Source organism: Trichosurus vulpecula, chromosome 8, assembly GCF_011100635.1.
Source record: "Trichosurus vulpecula isolate mTriVul1 chromosome 8, mTriVul1.pri, whole genome shotgun sequence".
Taxonomy (NCBI): domain Eukaryota; kingdom Metazoa; phylum Chordata; class Mammalia; order Diprotodontia; family Phalangeridae; genus Trichosurus; species Trichosurus vulpecula.
The window spans coordinates 150,888,485-150,914,829 of NC_050580.1; the positions used below are offsets into that span (position 1 = coordinate 150,888,485).

Consider the following 26,345-nt stretch of genomic DNA (forward strand, 5'->3'; position numbering starts at 1 on the left):
GCCTACAGAGCTAAAGCCTCAACCTGGGCAGCTTGTAGCTTTCCGGGGAACTCTAGCCCAGGAGGATTTGGGCATGTGGGTCATGAGTCGCATCCAAAGCAGAGGCCTCCAAGGCGACCCTCTACAACCACCCCCCCCCCAAAGCAGGATTGGGGCAGGCAATGTAGACAGCCAATTAATCTAAAGCCTCTGTTAGGGTTAGATTAAATGAGAGAACAGAAGCCCCCCAAAGTGAAATGATTTGCCCACATTCTCATACCTAGTTTCACTGAATCAATCAACAAGCATTCATTAAACACCTGTTATGTTTCAGGCACTGGGGATACAACACAAAAATGAAATTGTCCCTGCCCTTAAGGAGCTTATTTTCTGTCCCTGGAAACAAGTAGACAAGGAAGTAAATATTCAACATCTACATGGTAAATACAAAGTAATTTGGGTGGGGTAGGGCAAAGAAGCACTATTAGCTTAGAGATCAGGAAAGGCCTCATGCAGGAGGTGGCTTTTGAGTTGAATTTTGCAGACAGCTTGAGATTTGCAGGGGTGGGGAGAGAAGGAAGAACATTCCAGGCACAAGGGAGCATGGGAAATGGAATGCTGGGACAATGGCAGCAAGCTTTTATTAAATGTCTGTTAGATACAAATGAAGCAGTCCTGCCTTCGATGAGCTTATACCCTACTGGGGTGGGGGAGGGGGGAGAGAACAATGTACATGGAAAATTAAACATATATATATATATATATATATATATATATATATAGTTACTTGTAGGGGAGAGCACACATACCTGGGGAACAGCAAGAACTCCAGTCTGGCTGGAGGACAGGGTGAGTGAAGAGGAGTAATGTGTAAGAAGACTGGAAAGGTAGGGTGGAGACAGATCAGGGATTTCAGGGATGAAGAGCAGGATTTGCATTTTATCTCAGAGGCAACAGAGACACACTGGAGATTTTTCATCAGAGTCCTGAGTCAAGAATCTGTCTCTCTGCTTCTTAGTGTCTGTCTCCGTATCTCTCTGCCTGCCTCTCTCTGTTTCTCTCTCTCCATCTGTCTCTTTCCTGTTCCATTCCTGATTCCCATCCCCAGGTCTCTCCCACCTCTCCCTGCCCATTGCCGTCTCTTTCGTGGTTCTATCTATTCTTTCTTCATCCTTCCTAATCCCTCTAATCCTACTTGAGAATACTATTGGTAATTAGGTGGCATTCTGGATAGAATGCTGGACTTGGAGTGAGGAAGGCCTGAGTTCCAACTCTGCCTCAGATACTTACTAGCTATGTGCCCTTGGGCAAGTCACTCAACCTTTGTCTGTCTCCATTTCTTCATCTGTAAAATGGAAAATAATAATAGCCCCTGCCTCCCAGGGTTGTTTTGAGGATCAAATGAGATAACATACTTGGCAAATCCTTGAGTACTATATTAATGTGAGTCACTACTGCTGCCATAATTCTACTCCCTTAGCCAAATCCACTAGGTTTACTCCGTTTGCTGAACTAGTACATCTCCAACAGAATATAAGCTCCATGAGGGCAGGGATATTTTTTTTGTCAGTCTCCCAAGCACCAACTAGAGTGCTTTATTCACAGAAGGTGCTTAATAATGTTTGTTGGATTCCTAACTTGGATCTGAAATCTAGATATTCCTAATAATTGGACCTGTGCCCAGAATGCATCTAGGAAGGAGATCCTACCCTGTTATCACTTTCCCAGTGAAGCAACAGTGACTTAAGCCCTGTACACTCAGCCCAAAGCCTCCTGGGAACATGCCCAGCCAGTTTTTGGAAGCACGTAAGGTGCTTGGACTAGATGGTCTTTCAGATTCCTTTCAGCTCTAACATGCTATGAGTTTATAAGTATATGAATGTGCCCCTGAGCATTTAAGGAGGCCAGAAGAGTTGGCACCAATTAAGTAATTAGCACAAAAGTCTATAAAGCAACACAGCCAATTCATTTAGTGTCTAATGCAATAGATGCCACACATCAATTTCAAAGCCTACTCTATCAACTACATATCCCTGAATCAAACAGAAAGACAAGGTCACCAGGGATTGAGGACTGGACTCCTTGAAGATTAGAGCTATAGGGAATCAGGCTGATGGGGAAGATTAAAGAATAATAGGGATGGTCAGAGCAGCTAGGTGCCATAGTGGAGGGAGCACTGGACCTGGAGTCAGGAACATCTGAGTTCAAATCCTACATCAGACACTAGCTGAGTGACCCTGTGGCAAGTCGTTTAACCTCTGTCTGCCTCAGTCTCTCCAACTGTAAAAAAGGGATCACAATAGCTCCTACTTCTCTGGATTACTGTGAGAATTAAGTAAGGTAATGTAAATTGCTTAGCATAGTGCCTGGCACATAGAAGATACTTATTAAATCTTTTCTTCTTCCTTTCTTCCTTCCTCCCTCTTTCCTTCTCTCCTTTCCTTTCCTCCCCCTTCCTTCCCTCCCTTCATCCCTCTTTTTTCTCTCCTCCTTTCCTCCTTCCTTCCTTCCTTCCTTCTTTCTCTCCCCTCTCTCCTTCCTCCTTTTTCTCTCTCCCTCTTCCTTCTTTTCTTGCTCCTCTCCCTCCCTCCTTCTATCCTTCCTCCCAATAGTAAGCTGGGGCAGAGCAGCACCAAGCAGAACGGGAAGAAGCAGAGATATAAGAGATACAAGAAGAGGCAGGTCTCTCTGTACTGAACCCTAGTAAGACAGGCCAGGAGGCAAGGAGGCCATAGGAACAGAGGCAAATACTTAAACAAACCAAGACTAGGGGAAGAAAACAAGATTCCCTTTGTAACTTCAAATGATGGACAAAGTCCTAGTACTGGAGCCTTAAAAGCGGATTTGCAAAGAGCTAGCAGGCCACCAAATAGGGCGAGGACTGTACAGGAGCTAGAAGTAGGAGTAATGGGTAGAAGTCAAACAGGCAGATTTGGGCTCCAGGTAAGGAAAGGCACATTGACATTAAAGGAGACAGCTGGGGACAATGCAAAGAGGCCAGGCTTGGCAATCAGAGGACAGGAGTTCAGACCCACCTCAGATGCTCCCTACACGTGTCACTTTAGGCAAGTCCCAGCCCTCAGCTCTCAATCGAGGCTTGATGGATACCTGCTAGAGATGCTATAGACAGGATTCAGAGGTAGGTATGGATGAACCCCGACATTCTGGGATCCTAGGCAAGACACACCGGGCAAACCTTTTACCATGGACAACACAGCTAGACGGCACAGTGTAGAGCGCACTGGACTTGGAGTCAGAAAGACCCGAGTTCAAATCCAGCTCCAGACACTTAATTGCTGTGCAACCCTGGGGAAGTCATTTAACATCGGTCTGCCTCAGCTTCCCATAGGTAGAATGATGACAACAGTAGTGCCTACCTCTGAGGACTGCAGTGAGGACCAAACGAGATAATATTTATACGGTGCTTTGCAAATCTTAAAGTGCTCTATAAACGCTAGCAATTAGTGTTTCTATCATTATTATTATTGGCTCCCTAGAGATAAGGAACCTGGGAGGCAGGGAGCAGATGGAAAGTCTGGGCAAGGACCACTCCCTCGCCTTCCTTCCAGCACTTCAGATACCACTCTGCTGCAAGCACACGGTTCTGGGCCCCAAGGACACAGGGCACAACCTGCAAAGCACTCTGGGATGGGAGTCAAACAGATCCGGGACGCAGGGAACGCGACAATTATCTTAATACAACGAAAGCTTAAGCTTCTAAGCTAATCCTGGGGTATCATTTATAAAAGTTAACAGGGCATATTTAATTTAGGAATTGGCTCACGTTCTCCTTACAGCTGAAAGCTCATAAATGAAATATACTGGATCACTGCCCAGTGCGGAAATAAAAGTTATGAATAATGCTTCTATCTCAATCATTGTCAATGCTTTAATATCTCTAATTATTTTAAAAAGCTAGATCTCCAATAGAGAGAAAAACTTTTTTTTCCTTTTATCTCCACTTGTGAGATTAGTACAATTTAATAACGGTCCCTCTGTCTTCTTTATTCAGCTTAAACTGACATTTTGTCCTCTGTTCTTCATCTTCAGATGGGCTGGCAGTTTATGACAAGAAGGGCTAACACTAATCCCCACATTGGTTCCAGCAAAATCTCCAAGAAAGGCTTATTCATTAGAGAATAAGACTTAGAATCAGGAAGACCTGAGTACAGGTCCCACCTCTTCCATAGCACTTAGTACAATGCTTAGCACATAGTAGGCACTTTGTAAATGTTTGTTGACTGACTAACACATATATTGGCTGTGTGACCCTGGGCAACTTTCAACCTCTGAGTGCTCCCAGACAACTCTCTAAGACTGAGTTGCAGAAGAGGTATCAGTCTGCTTTGGTAGAGAACTTTCCTCAATGGGGTTCCCTATGCCAGTGAAATCATAAGCTCAGTCTAAAACACAGGGTTCTCAACCTTTTCTGCATCATGGCCCCCTGTGACAGTTTGGTAAAGCTAATAGATCCCTCAGAATCACATTTCTAAATGCATAAAATAAAATACAAAGAAAATTAATTACAGTGGAATAGTTACTATATACATACACACACACACACACACACACACACACACACATATATATATATATATATGGGGGGGTGAGGCAATCAGGGTTAAGTGACTTGCCCAGGGTCACACAGATAGTTAAGTGCCAAGTGTCTGAGGCTGGATTTGAACAAAAGTCCTACTGATTCCAGGGCTGATACTCTATCCATTGTACCACCTAGCTGCCCCATTAAATAGATATAGATATGTATATACGTATAGATATGTATGCATGTGTGTATGTGTGTGTGTGTGTATATATGTGTGTGTGTATATATATACATATATATGTATGTATATGTATATATATATATATGTACATATATATTAAAGATCACAGACCCCAAACACCTCCAAGCTTTCAAGGTTTACTTATTTGCCTATTCTCACCCTGAAAATTAGCACCAGCTCATTCCCTCCTGGCACAGAAATCAGACCATGCTTTAAGAAAAACAGGCTACAGTGACAATCAGTAAATATACATTAAGCACCAATTATGTGCCAGAGGGGGCAGCAAGGTGATACAGTAGATAGAGTGCTGGGTTTTCAGTCAGGGAGGCCCATCTTCATGAGTTCAAATCTGGCCTCAGACACTTACTAGCTGTGTGACCCTGGGCAAGTCGCACAACCTTGTTTGCCTCAGCTTCCCGTATTGGCAATCAAAACGGGCTCTTAGCACTTAGTTCAACCAAGTGCCCTTGAAGAGTTTGGCCTTTATTTCCTTGATCAAATTAGGAGTCCTTGACAACCTCCTCGCCTCAAGGGAAAGCCTAGTTCACATGGGTTTGAGTGGCAAGTTTGGGACATCAGAGGCTTTTAGACCACGTGGGTTTAAGTAGCCTCTTTGTGACGATTTTAGGTCACGTCAGTGAGTCACATGTGTGACTCACCCTTGACCCTGAAAAAGGTATACAACCAGGGGCTGGCTTTCTCTTTTTCTGGAGCTCTGACCCACAGCAGTAATGGTGTGTGTGACTCTGGGCCAGCCGTTGTTATGACCTCCCGGTCTAAACTTAGATGTTGGTAACTATGAATTGTATTTGGTCTGTCTGTCGATGTGTGTAATTTGTTTGTATTTTCTCTGAAGTTCAGGGTGCTGGCTTTTTCCCCTGGACTAAGTGAATGGTATTTGTATGCTGGATTAAAGTAAACTTGTCAACCCCTTAACATTGCTTTCCTTAGTAAAGCAGATCAAAAGAACCTGGACTTGCAATGTTCTGTGAGCTGGCTGTCATTGGTTTTACACCCCCACAGCAGCTGCTAGCCGGATTGTTGAAACACTTCCTCACCTATAAAATGATCTGGAGAAGGAAATGGCAAAGCCTTCCACTATCTTTGCCCAGAAAACCCCAGTCACAAAGAGTCAGACACACTAAAACAATTCAACAACATGTGATTTGCCCTTGGAAAACAAAAACAAAAACCAGAGTCCCTGTCTTCAAGGAACTTGCACTCTCTTACGGGAAATAAGGTGTACATATAAGTACAAACCAAAATATATGAAATATAAATACGAAGTAATTGGGGACGGGGGAAAACTAGCCACTAGCCACTAATACAGGAGGTTGTTCTTGAGCTGAGCTTTGAAAGAAGTTAGGGATTCTAAGAGGTGAAAGTGAAGAGGGAGGGCATTCCAGGTAGAGGGAACAGGCTGTGCAAACACACAGAGATGGGAAATGGGCTATTACGCTGGTTTGGCTGGAATACAGAATACATGAAGGGGAGTAACATGTACTAAGTCTAGCAAGCCAAGCTGGAGCCATCTTTTGAAGGGTCTTAAATGCCAAATGAGGAATTTGTAATATATCTCAGGGGTAATATTGGAGCTTTTTGAACAGGAGAGTGACACAGGCAGACCCATGCTTTAGGAATACCAATATGTCTTTTAGGAATTTCAATCTGGCGGCTGTGTGAAGAACAGACTGGAGAGGGCGGGAGACTCAAAGTAGAGAGATATGTGAAAGCCATGGTATGAGGAACGGCCCTAGAAGAAACAGACGACAGCGTAACCCATAAAGCTGCCAATGTACCAGAGAACCTGCCCGGCCCCCTCCCCCATTTTCTCTGATTCAGCAGAGCCTGAACCCTCTCTGTATTTCTACACAACAAATAACTAGAAAGGACTTTGGATCAAAGCTTTAGAAAGAAGCTGCCAACTCCACCAAGAGTTCTGGGGAGAGCCCATGAGCACCAGGCATCTATCTTCACAGTCACATGGAGAAGGAGATACTCCTGGCGGAACAGTGGAGAAATACAAATACTTCAAAAATAAACCAAGGCCCAGGAGGGAAAAAACCCAAACCAAAACTCTTTATAACCATGCTGAGAGAAGCTTCCTGAGAGCAGGTAAATCTGAATCCAGGGCATTCCCTCCCACAAGTACCCATCCTTCCATAAATCCCCACAATCCCTCATGGTATATATTCACTTTTGCACTTCCCCTAAATACCCACATCACACACGCCCATATATGAACACTACCACATACACTTACACTACATACCACAAACCTGCAGATAACATGCCCAGTAATGTCCCAAAACACAACACCCAACGATACCTTCTCCTTCGTTGGATAGCCCCCAAAGTCCCTTTCAGCTATCACCTGCTGACTCCATCTTACTGGGCTCAACATTTCAGAGATTCACTGAGGAAGCTTTGCCGCCTCCCTCCCACCAGCAGAGCCCTCTACAGACAGGCCCTACATACTCACAGGGGTATGGATGTACTCACCACTGGAACAGTCGGTACCTCCCCAGCCAGGCTCACAGTGACAGGTGTCAGGGGAGACGCAGCGGCCGTGGACGCACTCTTCTGTGCACAAGGCTGTGAGAGGGAAAGAAGCGATATGATGAAAACCAACTCACTGCTGGTCAAGGAACATTAAGCTGCTCTGTGGCAACCTTGATGCTCATAAATACTCCAAAGGCTGCAGAGAAGGGGGACAGCCTGAGGAGGGCACAATATATCTGACCTGAATTATTTAATTAATGCAGTAGAATGAAAACTGCAGCAATAAATTTCAAATCTGAACAAGGAAGTGGCTTTGCAAGACTATACATACATACATGTGTATATCATGTATACACATAGATATGTATAATACATATATATTTCAAATTATTTAATACTTAGAGACCCTCTACTTCCTCCCCTGCTACTCACTTCTGTGCTCTTGGTCTACTGTCCCACACCCCTGTCACCTTCCATTTCATCTGTCTCTTGGTCTTTTGGTAAAGTTTCCCAGTTCTCACACTGCCTCAAATGAACAGATTTCATTCCCTCCCCCACCCCATTTCTCTTCCCTAAACATCCCTATTTTGGGGCTCTCAAATGTCAGCGACTCCACAAAGCACACAAATGGTGAGGAAAAGGCACCCACTAATTATAAGAAAGTAATTAAGAGAGACATTCATGATGATAATTATAATTAGAGACAGCAGCACGATTTCTTATCATGCAGTCAGTCACCTTGGGCTCCCCCAAGGGTGGGAGGTAGGCCCACTGAAGGCTTCTCAGACTATTCCAGCTCTGAGAGGGTTTATTGGTAACAGTCTAGAAAGTATCCCATTCCAGACTTGGTACAATCACTGGCTTCTCAAGGTCATCTTTTGCTTTCTTAATTAAAACTACCCTTTCCCCCTCCATCTCACCTATCTATAATATCTCAACTATATTGTATAGGATTATTAACATTTTCATCCTCAATTTTTTACCCTACCCTACCCTGAAAACTCCTTTAAGCTCTCAGGAAGCTGGCTGCCACTATCAGTTCCTGTCAATTCTCAGGGAACTATCTGAATTCATCTCCTTTTCCTGAAAAGGTTGAAGATGCCATCTTTTTGAATGACTCTCCTCCCGGCTATAGAAATGGCACCCCAGACAACATGGCATGATTTGGTCCCTTTGTGCTCTCAAATATATCTCCCTCTTTCTGCCCCTCGACTTCTTTGGAGCTGTCGTCCCTTCCTACCAGACCCAAAATATCCACTTTAGAATAGGTAATGGTTTAGATGATAAGAACATTGTATACAGAAGGTTCTGGGGGAAGTATATATTACCAGGAAAAATACACACCTTCTATTTAGCTTACCAGCACATATTATTTATCTGATCAGATAGCTGACATCTTAGAAGGCTTAGAGAGCTTGGTCATGTCTGAGTGGGTGAAATACAGAACAACTGAATTTATTTGGGGGAGGGGGTGGAGTGGGGGATATGGCACAGAGAGTAAGATATCTCCAAGCTAGAGAGGTGAGGCTCTCAAGGAACAAGGTAGGGAGTTTCTTCAGTAAAAAGAAGGCACTAATTCGATTCAATATAACAGGGATTTATTAAGCGCCAATTGTTTGCCAGGCACTAAGCTAGGTACTAAAGAGAAAAAAGAGATAGCGTGCAAAGGTATAGGGGTGGGAGATAGAACTGTTGTTCATCCTTTGCTTCAAAGAGGACCAATGGCATCACAGCGTGTTTTGACTTGTGCATGAATTGGATTTAAGTGAGGCAGAGCTCTGCCTCGCTCTCTCTTCCAATCATACAAGTCCAGTGGTAAGTCAGAGTCAAGATGACAGGTGATGACCCAGGATGCAGCGGACGACGTTGGCATTCTCGATGCCTGACCAAACTCTAACCTCTCCACAGAGCCTGCTTCAGCTGCTTTTGTGGCCATTGGAACAAGTTGTTCTAATCTGCCGATTCTGCTGGGGTACACATCCCCACTAAATTCACCAACGTATTGGAGGCCCACTGGTTACCTTCAACCTGGTTTAGCCCATCCGCTAAGATGGTTTTACCAGGATGTATCCACTGCATATGCTACAGCTTCTTGGAGCCACAGGTGGATACCAAGGATGGATAAGCAGCCCTGAAAAGGATTCTGCAAGCCCTCCCACCAGAGGTGCTAGTCCTCCCTGAACACTCCATACACCCCAGCAGATAGAATATTGTGTATAGGCACAATCAAGTAGACCAAATGACTGATATTTAATATGTGAGGAGTAACAGAAAGACAGGTTGGAGCCAGTCTGGTAAGAGCTTTAAATGCCAAACCAAGCATTGTGTATTCTAACCTAGAGAGAGTTTCTGGATCACAAAGGGAACAAGATGATGGACTAGGCATTTTCTCCAATCCTCATGGCCTCTCAAACCTCCCCCAAAACAGAAATTATGCACTAAAGATAAAGCAACATCAACTGTTTTCATGGTCTAGAATATCCAGAATCCAAAAGAAGGTTCAAATAACCCCACAACTACATGAACTGATGCTCACTGACCCTGAGCTCCCTCAGTACCCCAAAACCACCTCCCATGCTACTGGCAGTGAGGCCACACTAGCTGATTCAAGGACACAACAAAAGCTTACAACTAATCCCACCCCCACATACCAATCCCACCTCCCTCTTTCCGGTGATGTGGAGACCCCTACTCTAGGCTGGCCATGAAAGAACATGTAACCACAGCCCTTTAGAAACAAACACCTGCCAGGATCCACAACCCTGTAACACCAGCACTGCAAAGCTCCAAAATGCTTGTGCCCAGCCAAAGAACTAAGTAATAGGGAAAGTGGGACAGGACACCAAGACAAGACATTGTATGTGCAGGGGCTATGCAGCACTCCATCAAACCTGAGTTGGGGGGGTGGGGAAGCACAGCATCCAGCTAGAGTCAGTTCTGACCACCTGAAAGTCAACTGGGGTAGAGATCTAGGCTGGAGAACCATAAATTGCTCAATGCGGGGGAAGGCTGAAATGCTCTGAGATCCAGCCCCCAAGAAAACCACAATCAGAGGGGAGGGAATCAGAAAGTGAGTAACAGGAAAAATAAGAAGAAAAAAATAACAGAAATTACAAAAGATTTCAGGAAGAAAACTTTAAAACCATGAATATCAACAGGAAAAACATTAACAGAAGGAAATATGGCCTCATGATCAAGTAAATGAGTTCAGGCATCTATTAACAAATACTGAAAAACAAAAGAAAATGATCCAACACTTGATGAGACAGAGGACCTTTTGGAATTTGAGAACACGGAATGACAACACACTATTCCTGAATGGTTCATAAGAAAAATGAGAATTATGAGAGTGGAATTCATGGCCTGCACATCAAAAATAATGAATAGAATAGAAAAATTGGAATATGCAATGGCAAGACTTGCCAAAGAAATAAAAGACAGAACAACAGACTAGTAAGCAAATATATGGAAGTGAAGGACAATCTGGAAGAAGAAAACTAAAAAATAACAAAAGAAAAAAATGCTCATTATGTATTCTCTCATTGACATAGTAGAGAGCCCCTGACATTTCTTGAGCAGAGGGATGACGTAAAAGCTGTGTTTTAAGAATAGTTGTGTGGAGGATGGATTGAAGAGGGGACAGACTAGAGGCAAGGAAATCAATTAGAAGGCTACTTCAACAGGCCAGGAGAAAGGCAATGAGGGCCTGGACTCAGGAGGAGGAGGAGGATGTGAAAAATATTATGGAGGGAGAAATGACAAGACTTGTCAATTGGCTGGATATACACAGGGAGGAACAGTGAAAACTTGAGGACCACTCAGACTGTGTACCTGAATTATCTGAAGAAGAGTGGTGTCTCCAACAGAAACTGAGACATTAGGAAGAGGTTTATGGCAGTTTGTGATAAACATTGGGCAGCTAGGTTGCACGGTGGATAGAGTGCCAGGCCTGGAGTCAGGAAGACCTAAGTTCAAATCCAGTCTCAGATACTTACTAGCTGTATGACCCTGGTAAAGTCACTTAACCCTGTTTGTCTCAGTTTCCTCATCTGTAAAATGAGCTGGAGAAAGAAATGGAAAACCATTTATTATCTTTGCAAAAAATCCCCAAATGGGGTCACAAAGAATCACATGTGAGTGAATAACAATTGCAATGACAGATATTAGGAAGAGAAGTGGGTTATGATAATAAATTCTGTTTTGGTTATGTTTACTTTGAGATGTCTATGGGGCATCTAGATGGAGATGTCCAGCAGGCATTTGGTGATTTGGGGTTTTAGTTTGGAAGAAAAAAAGAAAGCAAAGTGACCTCCTGGCAGAAAGGTGACGAACTTAAAAAGCAAAGACAAGCATTTCTAGGCATCATCAATGTGGAAATCTGTTTTGCTTGACTATAAATATTTAAGACGTAGATTTTTATTTTTCCAGTTGTTTTTGTTGTTCAAGTGGGGAGACAGTGGGAGGGACAGGTTACAAATATATGTATAGACAAAAGAAGAGGGCAAGATATGTAGGCTTGGGAGTTAGGGGAGTCAAGTAGAAGTGAATTCATGAGAGGTGATGAGGTAAAGCTTAAGAGAAAATAAAGGGGGGAGAGGGAGAGAGCAAGAAGAAGAGTGCGGGAGAAGAAAAGAAGGACAGATAGAGAATGAATGAGAACATAGGGGAATAAAACAGACTAGTGGATGTTAAAGGACAGTCAGCCACTAGTCATCCAAGGACAAGGGAGAAGGAGTCTTAGGAAATATGTGACATTTCAAGACACAAACACAAGTGCTCAAAACCAGACTGTCTGATTCCTACCCGGTCCCTGGGGTCAGATAGAATCAAAGATTTCAATCTGGAGGGGCTCTCAGAGGTCACCTAGCCCAACTCTCTCATACTGCAGCTCCATCTAGCTAATCTGATAAACAGTGTTGATGAGCTAAGGGGAGAGGTTCCCTCTTAAAGGGTAATATGCACTTCCATAACAGAACTGAGACCCAGAAAGGGGAATCTGAGGATCAAGGGATGGGGAGGGCAAGACTCCTTCCTCCCCTAAGTTCTGAGGGAGAAGATGAATTGCAAACTCTCTCAGCCGCAACCCCTCTCCTCCCTCACTACTCCCATCTGACTTAGGAGATCTGAACCAGCCTGATTCCTTCTGTCTCCCCCTCTCACTTGGCCTAGAAGGCAGAGGCAGGGAAGGATCTTCAGAGGCTTCCATCAGCCCCTAGGGCTGCCTCCTTCCAGCCATGAGCTCAGCAGTGCCCTGTTTAACAATCCATCCAGGACACCAAAAGTGATTACACGGGGCCATTGCTTTGTCCTATTCCCTCATTTAACATGCTGACTGCTAAGGCCAGGACAATGGCTCAGCAAACCCCAGACTCCATGCCACAGGCCTTCCCCTCTCCATCCTCACCCTGCTTGTAGTCTGTCCAGGCCATGCATTTGTCAAAACTGCAATTCATTCATATTTCATAGGTGTTGTTTAGACAGTGTTGTGAGAGGGATGAAATATTGATAGCAAATACTGGAGGCTCAGAGTGGCCTATTTGGTTCTGACAATTTGCTTACCTTTTTGTATGGGGTAAGGGGGATACGGCAGGAAGAGGGGAGGGCTGAGGACAGAATTATGATATTCTAACGACTCTCCTGGAGGGCTGGACTGGAAAGGGACGGGGACTTCACCAGGCTTGTGCTTTCTGGGGATCAGCAGAGGGAAGCTCTGTCTAAGGACCCCTATGAGAACTTAGCAATAGGCTATCCTTCAGCCAAGGTAACGGGATTTCAGAGCAGCGGGCCTGAGAGAGGAAAGTCTGAGACCTCGTCCCCCAGCCAACTGCCTCCCTCACCCCCACCCCAGCTTTTAATCCTCCAGTGCTAGGAAGCAGCTCAGAAGGTGCTGAATATATTGATCTCTCCTCCCCGCACTGATCTTTCTCTCCTCTGAACTCCTAAACTCATTAGCTATAACACACATTTTGGCACTTCATCATATAGTCCTTTTACTGCTACTTAAAAATGTGATTGGTCCATCCACAAGCATTTATTAAGTCCTTATTATGTGCCAAGCATCATTTTAAGTGCTTAGCATACAAAAAAGGCTAAAATAATCCCTGCATCAGAGGGGCTTACACTGAAAAGGAGGAACAAATGTAAATAAACAGGTTTATGCAAGATACATACAGAATAGATGGAAAGGAACCTTAGAAGAACAGGCTCCAGCATCTGAGAGGCCAGGAAAGAAAGACTACTTGCCTTTGTGGTATCTGAGCTAAACTTGAAGGAATCTAGGGATTCTAAGAGGAAGAAATGAGGAAAGAAGGTATTCTAGGCATAGGGGACTGCCAAGGCAAAGGCCCAGAGATGGGAGATGGGCTATCATTTTGTAGTGATAGCAAGTAGGCCAGTATAATTGAATAATAGAATTCATAAAGGGGATTGAAGTGTAAGAATCCTAGAAAAGGAAAGGAGGGGCTAGGTTATGAAGAAATTTGGTTGAACACCAAACAAGAGACTTTCAATTTGATCCTGAAGGTAATACTATGTAGACAGTGGAAAGACTATTGGACTGGGAGAAAGCAGCCTTGGATTCCAGTTGTAGTTTAACAAAATATAAATTCCTTGAGGGTGGAGACTGCTTCATTTTTGGTTTTGTATCCTCAGGGCCTAGTACAATGTCCGGCACATAGTAGGCACTTAATAAATACTTGTTGGCTGATTGATTGGCTCTCTTTTTTTCCCCTCCCATGGAGGTCAAAACTTTTTCAGAGCTATTGATAGAATGGCACAGCCAGGCTTGACCTTCCCTCTTATTTTCTGTCATGGTCTCCTGTGAGGACATGATGGGACAAAAGGTTCTGAGAAAAAACAGTTTCATACCCCCTGGGAATTAAGCAGCCTACATCTCGCTGCCACCAGAATAGCAGAACAAAGGAAATTGCCCATAGATTTTCTGGTGGTTTTTGAAGTGCTGGGAGCCTGTAAGAGCCAGGGCCAACCCTTCTGGATGTAAATATAGCACCAATTCATTTGGAAGATAGAAATGTACCTTTTGGGGAGCATAGCTTGAACACTCCACCCTGGTCCAAAGAAAGCGCACTGAGCTAGTAGTCAAGAGATGTAGACTTGATTTCCAGTTTGTCCACTTACTGGCTTTGTTACCCTTAGGCAAACTAATTTACCTCACCAAGCCTCAGGCTGCTACCCTACCAAATAAAAGAATTGGACTGGTTGATCTCGAAGGTTTCTTTCAACTCTGAAAATTCTATGAACCCAAGTATATCGGTTCATGGAGTCATAAGAACATAGATTTAGAGCTAGAAGAGATCTCAGAGATCATCTGGTCCAACTTTCTCAATTTACAGATGAGGAAACTGAGGCCCAGAAAAGTTAAGTTATTCCCCCACAGATTTTCACCCAAGGTTACACACGTTAGTATAAATACTGTTCAAGTCTGGAAGCAAGAGGAACTTCTATGGAGCTCACAAAGGAAGTATTAATAACTCAATTCCACAAACATTCACGAAGCATCTGCCAGTGCAATACAAAGAAAGATATCCCTGCCCTCAAGGAGCCTATGCTCTACCAAAAAGGAGGTAGCATATACCCAAATCCATATTCTATGAGGAAAAAATGTGATAGGAGCAAGAAGATACCAACAAAGTAGTCCAGGAAAATTTAAGAATGGAGAAATTGCATTTAACTGGGTGCCTACATGCATGGCTAGGGCAGGGGGAAGAAAGTGTGTGGGGAGGACAGATTATGGAAGATTTCAAGGAAGAGGTGGCACCTAAAATGGAACTAGAAAAAAGAGAAGGGTTCCCTGGAAAAATTTGTATGAACTGATGAAAAACGAGATAAGCAGAACCAGGAAAACATTGTACATGGTAATAGTGTGATGATCAACTATGAATGACTTAGCTCTTCTTGGCAATACAATGATCTAAGACAAGATTCATGATGGAAAATGACATCCAGATCCAGAGAAAGAACTGATGGACTCTAAATGCAGATTGAAGCATACTATTTTCACTTTATTTTTTGTGGTTTTTTTTCTTTTTGATCTGTTTCCTCTACCACAACTGTGACTAATATGGAAATGTTTTACATGATTGCACACATATAACCAATATCAAATTGCTAACCATTTTAGGAAGAAGGGAGGGAGTGAGAAAAATATGGAACTCAAAATTTTGTAAAAATGAATGCTAAAAATTGTCTTTGCATATAACTGGAGAAAAATACTATAAAACAGCAGGAAGGTAGGAAGGAAGGAAGGAAGGAAGGAAGGAAGGAAGGAAGGAAGGAAGGAAGGAAGAATGGAAGGGAGGGAGGAAGGAAGGAAGGGAGGGAGGGAGGAAGGTTGATTCCAATAGGCAGAAATGAGAAGATATCACATTCCAGGCACAGGGGAGAAGAAGTCAGGGCAAGACTGGAGAGCACGTAGTAGTCCAGTCTGGATGGGACACTGAACAAATAAAGGGCAATAATATGAAATAAAATTGGAAAGGAAAAATGAAGTCAGATTTTGGAGGGCCTTGAATGCCAGGCTGAGGAATGTGTATTTTATCCAAAGGCAATAACAGAGCAGTGAAGCAGCATCTGATATAGAAGCCTTTGCTCTTATTTTCTTGATAGTCACAAAGTTCCCCAATTATCTGGGCAGTGCCTGAAGTGCATCAACTCCTAACGATTCTTGCTAAGCTTGGTGAGGGAGGAAGGGGCAGGAAAAGGAATTGACCTTGCCCAAGCTTATCAACAGCCAAATCAGGGTGATGCTACTGCAGATGCTTGAATAATCATTACCCATTGAGGGACATTTCAAATTTAACAGTTTCATTTTATGGCAAAGTTGCCGAACTTGGTGTTGGAGGACCTGGATTCCAATTCTGACTCTGACACTACCAGTGAGACCCTGTGAGGCCCCTCCCTGGGCCTCATTTTCCTTATCTAAAAATGAGGGAATAAGAAAGCCTCCAAAGTCCCTTCCTGTTCTAAATTTGGGGATCTTTGACCAACTCCCGGAATTTCCTAATTATTCATGGAGATGCTGTTCCCTTGGATCTCAGATGTTGTACCAAGTTTCATTGATGTATTGATCCTAGGCTCAACAGCGGCCAAACTCATGGAAGCAACTTGGTGGATTCGATAAATACAAAAAGAAAAGAAAAAGGAAAATGTGAAATCGGAATGCCCCAGGATAACCTCCTTAGGCTGCATTGATTCTGTCAATATTTACCCCTACGACAGGTATGATATATGCAAATCCTTACTTCCTTTCTTGGGACCTCAGTCTCCACATCTATGATAGGACAGAGATTGGGCTAGATGACACCTAAGACCTCTTGGCATCTTCGGACACTATTGATCACCCGCTGTTCTCCTTGCTATTCTCTTCTCCCTAGGATTTTAGGCCACTCTTCCCTCCTGCTTCTCCTCTTAGCTAGCTGACCACTCCTTCTCAGTCTCCTTTGCCAGAGCCTCATCCATGGGCATTAACCTTTGGGATCCCCCAGGGCTCTGCCCTTGACTTTGTCTACACTATTTCAACTGGTGATTGCATCAGCTCCCATGGATTCAATTACCATCTCTATGCTAATGGATCTATTTATCCAGCTCTAGCCTGTCCCATCAATCTCCAGTCCTGAATCTCCAACAGCCCATTGGACAATTTGTGCTGGATGTCCCATAGACATGCTAATCCCATTTACAAAACTGAACTCATTATCCTCCCCACACCCCTACTTCCTACTTTTCCTTTTACTGAAAACACCACCATTCTCTCAGTCACTCAGGCTCGCAACCTAGTGAATCTTCCACTCCTCTCTCTCCCTCTCCCTCCCCCCTCCCTCTCTTTCACACACACACCCCAATGCCTCATTACATCTCTCATGCACCCCCTCTTCTCTCTTCTGACACTGCCACCACCCTGGTCCAAACCCTCATCACCTCATGCTTAGATTACTGCAAAACCTCCTGGTTCTCCTCCCTGCTCTAGCTGTCCTTTACTTTAGTCTGTCCTCCCCTCAGCTATAAAGCCATCTTCCTAGAGCAGAGATCTGACACCATCACCCCATGCTACACCACCCTCCCCATTCAATAAACTCTGGCGGCTTCCTAGTCCCCCCCAGGATCAAACATAAAATCTTCTCTGGCTTTTAAAGTCCTTCATAACCTGCTCCTTCCTACCTTTCATTTCTTAATACTTTTATTCCCATCCACATATTCCGCAATCCAGTGACACTGGCCTCCTTGCTGTTCCAGACATTCCACCTCCAAATTCTGGGCATTTTCAGTCCCCCTGGCCTGAAATGTTCTCCCTCTTCATCTCTACCTCCTGGCCTCCCTGGCTCCCTTCAAGTTCCAGCTACAATCTCACATTCTACAAGGAGCCTCTGTTGACTAGCGTCTGCCCTCTGAGATTACGGACAATTTAATCTAGATATTAATCTAGCTATCTATGGTTTGCATAGTTGTACCCTTCCCCCCTCCTCAGACTATAAACTCCTTGAGGGCAGGGGCTGTTTTATATTTTTGCTTTTCTTTGTATCCCCAGAACTTAGCACAGTGCCAGGCACATAGCAGGCACTTAAACACATGCCTGTTGACTAAATGACTGATTATCCTTCTATCACTATGCCATGTCCAAAGACAACACAGCAATTTCAAGTTTTCCTGCAGCTATTCAATGTTTATCATGTCCTCCCCCTCCCCTCCTCCCTTCAACAAATGTGACTACCATCTATGGGCCCTTTTATCACCAGTCCCCGGAACGGGACTTTTTCAGTATCAAGACCCTTTGCAGGGCCACATCCAGCACAGACTGACCTCTGAGTCTGTATTAGTTGCCTTTTTTGGTTTTAGTCATTTTTCGCTTACATATGACTCTTCATGACCCCGTTTGGGGTTTTCTTGGCAGAGATAGTGGAGTGGTTTGCCATTTCCTTCTCCAGCTCATTTTACAGATGAGGAAACCAAAACAAACAGGATCACACAACTAGTAAGTGTCTGAGGCCAGACTTGAACTCATGTCTTCCTGATTACAAGCCTGGTACTCTATCCACTGCACCAACTAGCTGCCCTGTGTTAGCATATGGCCAGTAGTATCAACTCACTGAGAATGAGGCGAGGTACTCTTCCTTCTTTACCAAGGTGAGGGATTAGGTACGTGAAAATACTGCCTATATTGTCAAACAAGGTTGATGGGTGGGTTGATTGTATTAAACTATTTTTTCTTCTTTAAAAAAAATTATTTGTTACAAGGGATGGTTCTCTGAGGAGGTAAAGGACAGGGAGGATATATTCAGAAATAAAGAGAGGTCAAAACAAAAGACATCAATTTAAAAAGGCCTAAAAGAAAAAGAATGATGATTTCTCTGCTCACGGCTGACCTTAAGGTGTTGGATTAGTGCAAACTGGATCAGATGGCACTGAGGCACTGGATACTGACGATTCATAAGCGATGTCGTCGGCCGGAGGAAACAAAAAAAAAATGAGAAAAATGGCCTTGTCGTCAAAAAAGCTCCACGACCGTCTCGGCAGCTGCGCCTTTGCAGTCTGGTCTCGTGGCAAGCCTCCTGCAGGACTCTTTTTGACTCTATTAATTCTACCACCCACTATGAGCTAATACTCATAGAGCGCCTACTATGTGCCTTGGCATTGTGCTAAGTGCTTTACAAATTTGTAAAGAATCTCATTTGATCCTCACAACAACCCCCTTTTACAGTTGAGAAAACCAAGGAAAACAGAGCTTAAGTGAATTGTCCAGGGCCGTACAAGCTAGTGTCTGAGTCTGAATTTGAACTCAGGTCTTCCTGACTCTAGACTCTATATGCCACTCCACCTAGCTGCCTAAAGCAAAGCCTACCACTCCCATTCCATCCACTTTTATGGCCCAGAGGAGTTTTCTGCTCAGGCTTAAGGCCAAGTGGAACAAATCAATCAACAAGCATTCATTAAACACCCACCACGTATTGACTGGCCTGTATGCTAAACACTAGAAATACAGATAAAGTGAGACATTTCCTTCCTTCAGTAAGCTTACACTCTACAGCAGACCTAGAAGATAAACCTGGTTTCCTAAATTATTCACCACTACACATCCCAGTTCACCTTGTTCTACCTCCTCCGGACATTTTGCTCCTAGAAGACTTCCCTGACTGGCCACTTCAGAATGCTCCGCTTTATAATGAATATTATAAACTTTATAATATTTAATGCTTGGAACCCCAGATAGGCCTGTCTTGAGCTGTGACTGAAAGAAGGAGTCATCAGAGAAATTGCTTGGGGAATTTCAGCCATCAAAGTAAGCTATATCTATCTCCGAAGGGTTTTTTTTTTAAATGGTAAAACATATTGTAAAAGGTCAGCGTGTTATCTTATCTTGTTCCCCCCTTGCCTGTTTGGGGTTCTGCTGGGACAGTGCCTGGCAATAAGTAAATGCTTGTTGACTGACTGACCAGGACAATGGAATGCCCCAAAGTCCAGGAACTACAAGGAGAAGAACAAAGTTCCCATGCTTAAAATTTACAATGTGCCAGCCCCCTGAATAATTGAGAGTTACATGAATTTGGACCTTATTCAGTCAACTGCTAATATGAACACAAGGATTTCCATACTGAGTCAGATCCATAACCCACTGAGCCCAGGAGTTGGTCTCTGAGAGGAGATCCAAGGGACAAGCTGTAGGACAGTGGGGTGGTTCTCCTTGACTATGACAGGCCTATGTGGCCAGCTGCCATTCCCTGGAGTGCTCCCCAGCAAGCAAGTCATCACAAATTGGGAGTGAGAGGGAGAAGAAGCATCTAAAAGCAATGGAGCCCAGGACCAAGAACATCCTCCTGATCATGGCAGTTCCAAGTTCTGCCCCTAGCCCGCCTTTCTGGTGCTTCGTTCTGCCTGACTCTACATGACCCCAGGGACTTTGTCCATAGGGTTTTCTTGGCAAAGATACTGAAGTGGTTTGCCATTTCCTTCCCCAGGCTGTTCCCATTTTACAGATGGGGAACTGAAGAGAATAGGGGTTAAGTGACTTGCCCAGGGTCACAAAGCTAGTGAGTGTCTGAGGCCACATTTGAACTCAGATCTTTCTGACAAAATCTGTTGTTGCTCAGTCATTTCAATCATGTCCGATTCTTCGTGACCCCATCTGAGGTGTTCTTGGCAAAGATACTGGAGTAGTTTGCCATTTCCTTCTCCAGCTCATTTTATAGATGAGAAAATTGAGGCGAGCAGGGTTAAGTGACTTGCCCAGGGTGACACAGCTAGTAAGTATCTGAGGCCAGATTTGAACTTAGGAAGATGAGCCTTCCTGACTCCAGGCCCAGCACTCTATCCACTGCTCCATCTAGATGCCTTCACCCATGTATGTATCCTGCCTCCCTAATTCACTTGTGAGTTCCTTGATTGTAGAGACTATGCCTCGTCACTTCCTCTGTAGGTTCAGCCCTGCACTTTGTATGATAATAACGGCTTATATTTTTACAGTGCTTCACAGAATCCTTTCCACATAAAATTGCAGTTAACTCACTCGTTTAACAAGTGTTTTTCACTTTGCCTATTGAGCCCCTGACACTCTGCTAGGCCCTGGGGATACAGACAGCCTGTGCCCCGAAGAAAATTACATTCTACTGAGGACAAACAACATGTATGCAGATAAGTTAATACCAAATATATACACATTCCTACATGATGTAGATAGAACGGGTGCTTCACAGATAAGACAATCAGAGAAGTTAAATGTGTTGCCCAAGGTCACTCAGTTAACGAGAGAACAAAGATCAGTGCCCACATAATGACTTCTAAGGCATTTTCAGGCTCCCTATCTACAATCCTGGGACCCTCATACCTGTATATTTTCCTACACTATACTACCCCTGACATTCAATAAATGTCACCTGACTACTTAGGGAAAACTCAAGGTCAAAAGAAGCTCCATGAAAATCACCAAAGCTCCTTATCCTGCTTTTGCAAGGCACCTAATACCTTAGGCTTGCCTGAAGGGATGCTATGTGGTCCCCCTGGAGTGAGCAGAGCTGATTTAGGCATCACCTCCAAAAGCACAGCCACTTGTGCTAACTCAGCAGACTTTATCTACTCCTTTTCTCCTGAGAGTTTGGGAGAGAAGAGTTGAGCTCATTTAAGGAAGGCTTATATGGCTGCCAAAAGCTTAGGCCCAGTACCATTCTGGCCCCTCCTAAATGCCCAGGCTATAGAGGAAGATGCTGGTGGGGAAACCTATTGGCTTTTGGGCTGACTTTTAATCAGCCAAGCTGCGGGAAAATCTTTTCCACAAATGCAGACATATGCAATTTGGCATGGGGACAAATGTGCTCTGGAGCCCAGATACAAGGCAAGGGAGCGAGGTCCCAGAAGCTGAGTTTGCACAAGCATAGCAGGATTGGGCTAGAATGGAATCGATGTGAAGACAGCAGGCTCCGTTTCAGACTCAGGGTCTGCTCTGAAATCAAACTGCTGAAGCCACACTGGCCACCTCTCCCAACCAAAGGGCACATGGCCAGGTGTCCTCTCACCAAGACAGTGTGGAAATAATTCTGATTCTATCAGCTTTCCTCTCAAGTCAACCCAGAAGTCCCTGAGGTATTCATAGTAATGTATTTTGCCCAAGTGGTTTGCAAATGGTCTTACTAGTTAATGGAACTATAAAAATTCCTTACATTGAAAGGTTAAGGAAAATAAAGATAATGCTATGCTCCTTGGTTGACCTGCCTGATACCCCAGCCCAGCTTCATAGTATATAGAAAACTCAGAGTCGAGTCCCTAATATCTGCTGGTGAAGTGGGTGGTCTATGGGGAGGCCTATAGGATCTGGCCACATCTTTCTGTACCAGGCCATGTTCATCGATCAGTTCACCATTAGCATTCCTGGCATGCGTGTAACATCAGTTTGTTGTTTGATTCAACCTGGAAATAAAATGACCTACATCAAAGTCTGCCAAAATACTAACTCCGAGGCAACTGCTTAGCATGAGTGATTTTTGCCATGTTCAAGGTCACTCAGAAAGTTGAGGGAGTGGAGGTGGGAATCGATGCAAGTCCACAAAAGGAGTTTTATATTTATCACCGCTTCCTCATAACTGGCAGCACCTACCTGCCCCTGCCATTGTGGGAACAGTGGCTACTGAAAAACCTTCATATGGTTTAAATAGTGGACTTCTCCTCTATGGACAACTAGAGTTTTGGGTTTGTTTCACTGCTATAAACCACATTTGGTCTAAGACACAAAACAGTCAGACAAGAACAAAATGGAGGGCTTCTCATGATAAGCTGGAAGGATATGGAGACAGTCTGGTCTGGGAGCCTTCCAAACTCTGCTGCCAATTTATCAACTCCTATACAAGCAAGGAGACCACAGAGATCTCTCTGGAGGAGTCACTTGAGAATCAACATTCCCAGCAAGACCAATCAACTTAACTGCATTATCATTTTTTTTATTGAATTGTCTTGGAGTCTCTCTCTGTTTGCTCCTACTGAATTCTGTTCTCATTCCTCCTCCTCCTCCCAGGGCCAAGGAATAGGCTGGGTGGTTCCAGCCTAGTGCTCCTGGACTTGGCTCCCATTCAAAGGATCTTAAAAGCACAAAATACCTTGGGTTGAACCAAAAAAAGTGAAGGGGGGATCCAACTGCCATGTTCCATCTCTCAGAAAAATGGAAATCCAGGCCTCTTACCATTCCCAGGACAATGGAGAAGAATGGGAAAAGGGCTACCAGGGTAGGAAAGAAAACTCCACAAAGCTCTCTCAATGGAACTCGCACAAAAGGATGACAATCTAACTCAACTCTCTTTCTAGAGAGTACTTCATGATGCTGTAAAGATAGAACCAAATAGGTACGATGTGCTAGTCTTTGTAACATCTCAGTCCTAGAAAAACAGTGCCTCACAGAGTTCATTTAATCTCTGCATATTGGCAGAATCACGTGGACTCAAAACAAACCCATAACTCCTCCATACTACATTGCTACTACAATGATCCTCTGCTTAAAGCACAGCCCTCCCTATGTTATTCCCCTGGAGCCCTCCTTCTCAAGCTGGCTCTAGCTCACTTTTGGACCTATTCCAAATTCATCTCCATCACCTCCTCAATGTTCTGGCCAATCTGGCCTCTTCACTGTCTCCCCAACTCAATATTCTGCTTCTGAATTTCTATGTGTGCCACTCGTGCCCCAGCTACATTCTCTTCTCACTTCCACCTCTTAGCTTCCTTTCAAGACTCAACCTGTGGGAAGCCTTTCCTGGCGCCCCAGATGTCAGCACTGCTCCCCCTCCCAAAAAATTATCTTGCACTGTTCTGCTCATATATCTCCCAGTAGAATGTAAACTCAATGAGGGCAGGGCCTATTTTTATTTTGTTTTTCTTTGTATATTCAGCACCTAGCAGAAGCACACAGTAAGTGCTTAACGAATGCTTATTCAATCAATCACCGGTAGGGAGGAGAAGTTAAACACTCTTTGTGTTTGGGTCCCTTGTGACCCAATCAGCTAGTAACACCTGAGGTGGGGTAATATAATTCTATAAGGAGAAAGATTTCCAACTGCCACTCATACCTCTCCTCAGAAGCCAGGAGCCCTCCTCTCCATTAATCATCAGAAAGCCCTCTGTCTCATGCTATGTGTTCAAACAATGAATTCCCTCAGATATCTGTCTCTACCTCACCACTCCATTAGCAACACCTGGTGACACTTGCCTGTCTCTAATGACATTCCCCAAAGGGGATATGATATGAAAAATTGTTTATCAATTTAAAATGGCTGATTTTCCATTCCTATGCTCCTGATCAGGTTCCAGGTGAAAGCAATCCTTTCCTCCTCTGCATGCCGAGAAAAGACACAGTACAGCCCTCCTGTCAATTCCCTTAATCAATTTTGCAGAATAAAAATATGCTTTTGGACCATTCTCAGCACACTTAGCATTCTCTCTTAAAAGATTTTCCCGGCTGTGAGGTTCAAAACCACCAATCCTGCACTTCTGCAAGGAGCAACAGCTCTTCAACTTGTTAATGATGTAAAAACAGAAGGCCTGAGTCAGCAAACTCTCAGCACATGACCCACGAAAATCTTTTTTCTGTGTTTTTTTTTTCTTTTTTGACAGATGCTTGGCTTTCTCCAGAAAGACACATTCCCACTGATTGATTTTTCTTTGGGAAATCGATCTTCACCACCTACAAGGAAAGCAAAGCATGAGGCTTGCTGAGGGTTTTTTTCTTTTTTTTGTGCACTGATTTAAAAATTGGTCTCCTGTATTCCATTTTTTTTCAATTATGCCTTGCTACTGGCTTATTCCAAAACAAGGTGGCATCTCCTCATCGATACTCATGATGGATTCTCAAATGATAAGGACAGTGTTCATCACCATCTGTCTATCTGCTTGGATGTTACATGGGGTGATGGGACAAAGGCCACAGCATGAAGTATATTGATCTCCGTGATCTGTCGGCTCCCAGAGGGAGTGTGGCTCAGCATGGAGCAAGCTTATAGCAACATTAGCAATATTCCTTCTTTTCCTCATCTCCATGCCCCATATCTTGGTCTTGCCATTACCTTTGCCATCTGTCTCCTGGTCACATTCTCCCCATGGGAAATCATATTTATCTTTGTCTCTCCCCAGTGCCTAACCTAGTGCTTTGCACAGAATATGAGTTTAATAAATCATGACTAGATAGATGCATGAATGAATGAGCTCTAAGTTCCACAACCGGGAATGATGCCATGGAGACTCATCCCTCTCCCTCCTTAGGAACTACTACCCTCAGCCCTACAACCTCTTCAACTCCCAGAGCCCCCACCACAGACCATCACAACCTTGACTCTGGCTGCACCAAGAAAAAGGCACCACTTCTGAGACTTAGTGGGCAACCCCTTTCCCCCACACCCCTTCCACCTCCATTCCCAGATGACTAAAACCCTCAGAAGCTCATCAATCATAAAGACAGTTCTGTCCACAGATTGGAGTGAGCTCCCTCCCTGACCAGTTGGGCACATGGCAAACTGAATTTTCCCTATAGTCAAGGTAGAAATAAGAAACTGAAAAAGGTGAGTAATGAAACTGCAGAATTTGTTCCTCTAAGGGGTTCTTAAAAACAGAATGGGTTTCCACAAATCTGGGGCTGTTTAGGGAGGGTTCTGCAGAGAGGCAGAGAGATAAAGCAGATGCCCTCACAACGTTCCCTATAGCCATACGGCATTCTGTCCACTGTACCACACCTTCGGTAGTCTGGTACAGCCTTTGGACACAAAATAAAATACATTTTGATTTTAATGAAATTTACACAATGAATTCATATAATTACATGAAGTAGTAATCAAAATATTTTTAAGTTCACAGACTCAAGGTAAAGAACCTCTGGCTTAGTGTCTGAACTGAGAGATGCTTACTCGTGGGGACAATTCCATCTCAAAAGTAAAAAAAAATGTAAAAGCCCCATTTCTGATCCTGGCAAAATGGTGGCCCTGGTGTTCTGAAAGTTGTCACTGCCACATCTTCCCAGGATATTGTGCCAGTCGTCCTGCTGATTTTTCAAATCTTGACCCATGTTGAGAAGCTAAATTGGGAGCCACTTAATGCTGCTGATTTAGGGTTTTAATAAAAATAATGTAAAGTTAAAAGTTGTCCAGCACTGAAACAAGATGCTTACAGGAGAAGCAGCTGTGAGGTTGTTTTTCAACAATGCTTTTCTCCCACAGAGGGCAGGGGGGAAGGGCTTCTTGTTGATTGATGGAAATCACCGGGACTGGCCAAATGCTCACCACTGCTTTCTTCTCTCCTACTCAGCATCCTGTCCCTTTATGAATGGAGACAATGTACTACTTGGAACCGCTTTTCTTCCTTCTGAACAGAACTCTCAGTTCCTATGGGCAGGTGCTGTGAGAGGCTCTCCCTGCCAGATCCAAAGCATTTACTTGTTATTGTTGGGTTTTTTCCCCTTCATTAAATTATCCCCCTACTTTGTCTTCCAAGTACATTATTTACTGAGCTTCTGCTAGATCAGGGACCTCTGGCTGTCAAAATACATTAACCAGGAGCTACATGTGGTTAATTAGCAGCTGACCTATGGTCATTCCAAGAATCAAGAAA

General features: G+C 43.9%; 1 protein-coding gene across 3 annotated transcripts in view; it reads right to left on the reverse strand.

Moving 5' to 3' along the window:
- The window catches only part of MEGF11 (multiple EGF like domains 11), a 292,447-nt gene that overhangs the window by 230,151 nt on the left and 35,951 nt on the right, over nt 1–26,345 (reverse strand). For all 3 annotated transcript variants that reach the window (XM_036735788.1, XM_036735786.1, XM_036735789.1), the window contains exon 2: nt 7,266–7,358. In XM_036735788.1, coding sequence (XP_036591683.1) covers nt 7,266–7,358 — 93 coding nt within the window. The remainder of the gene's footprint in view (nt 1–7,265; nt 7,359–26,345) is intronic.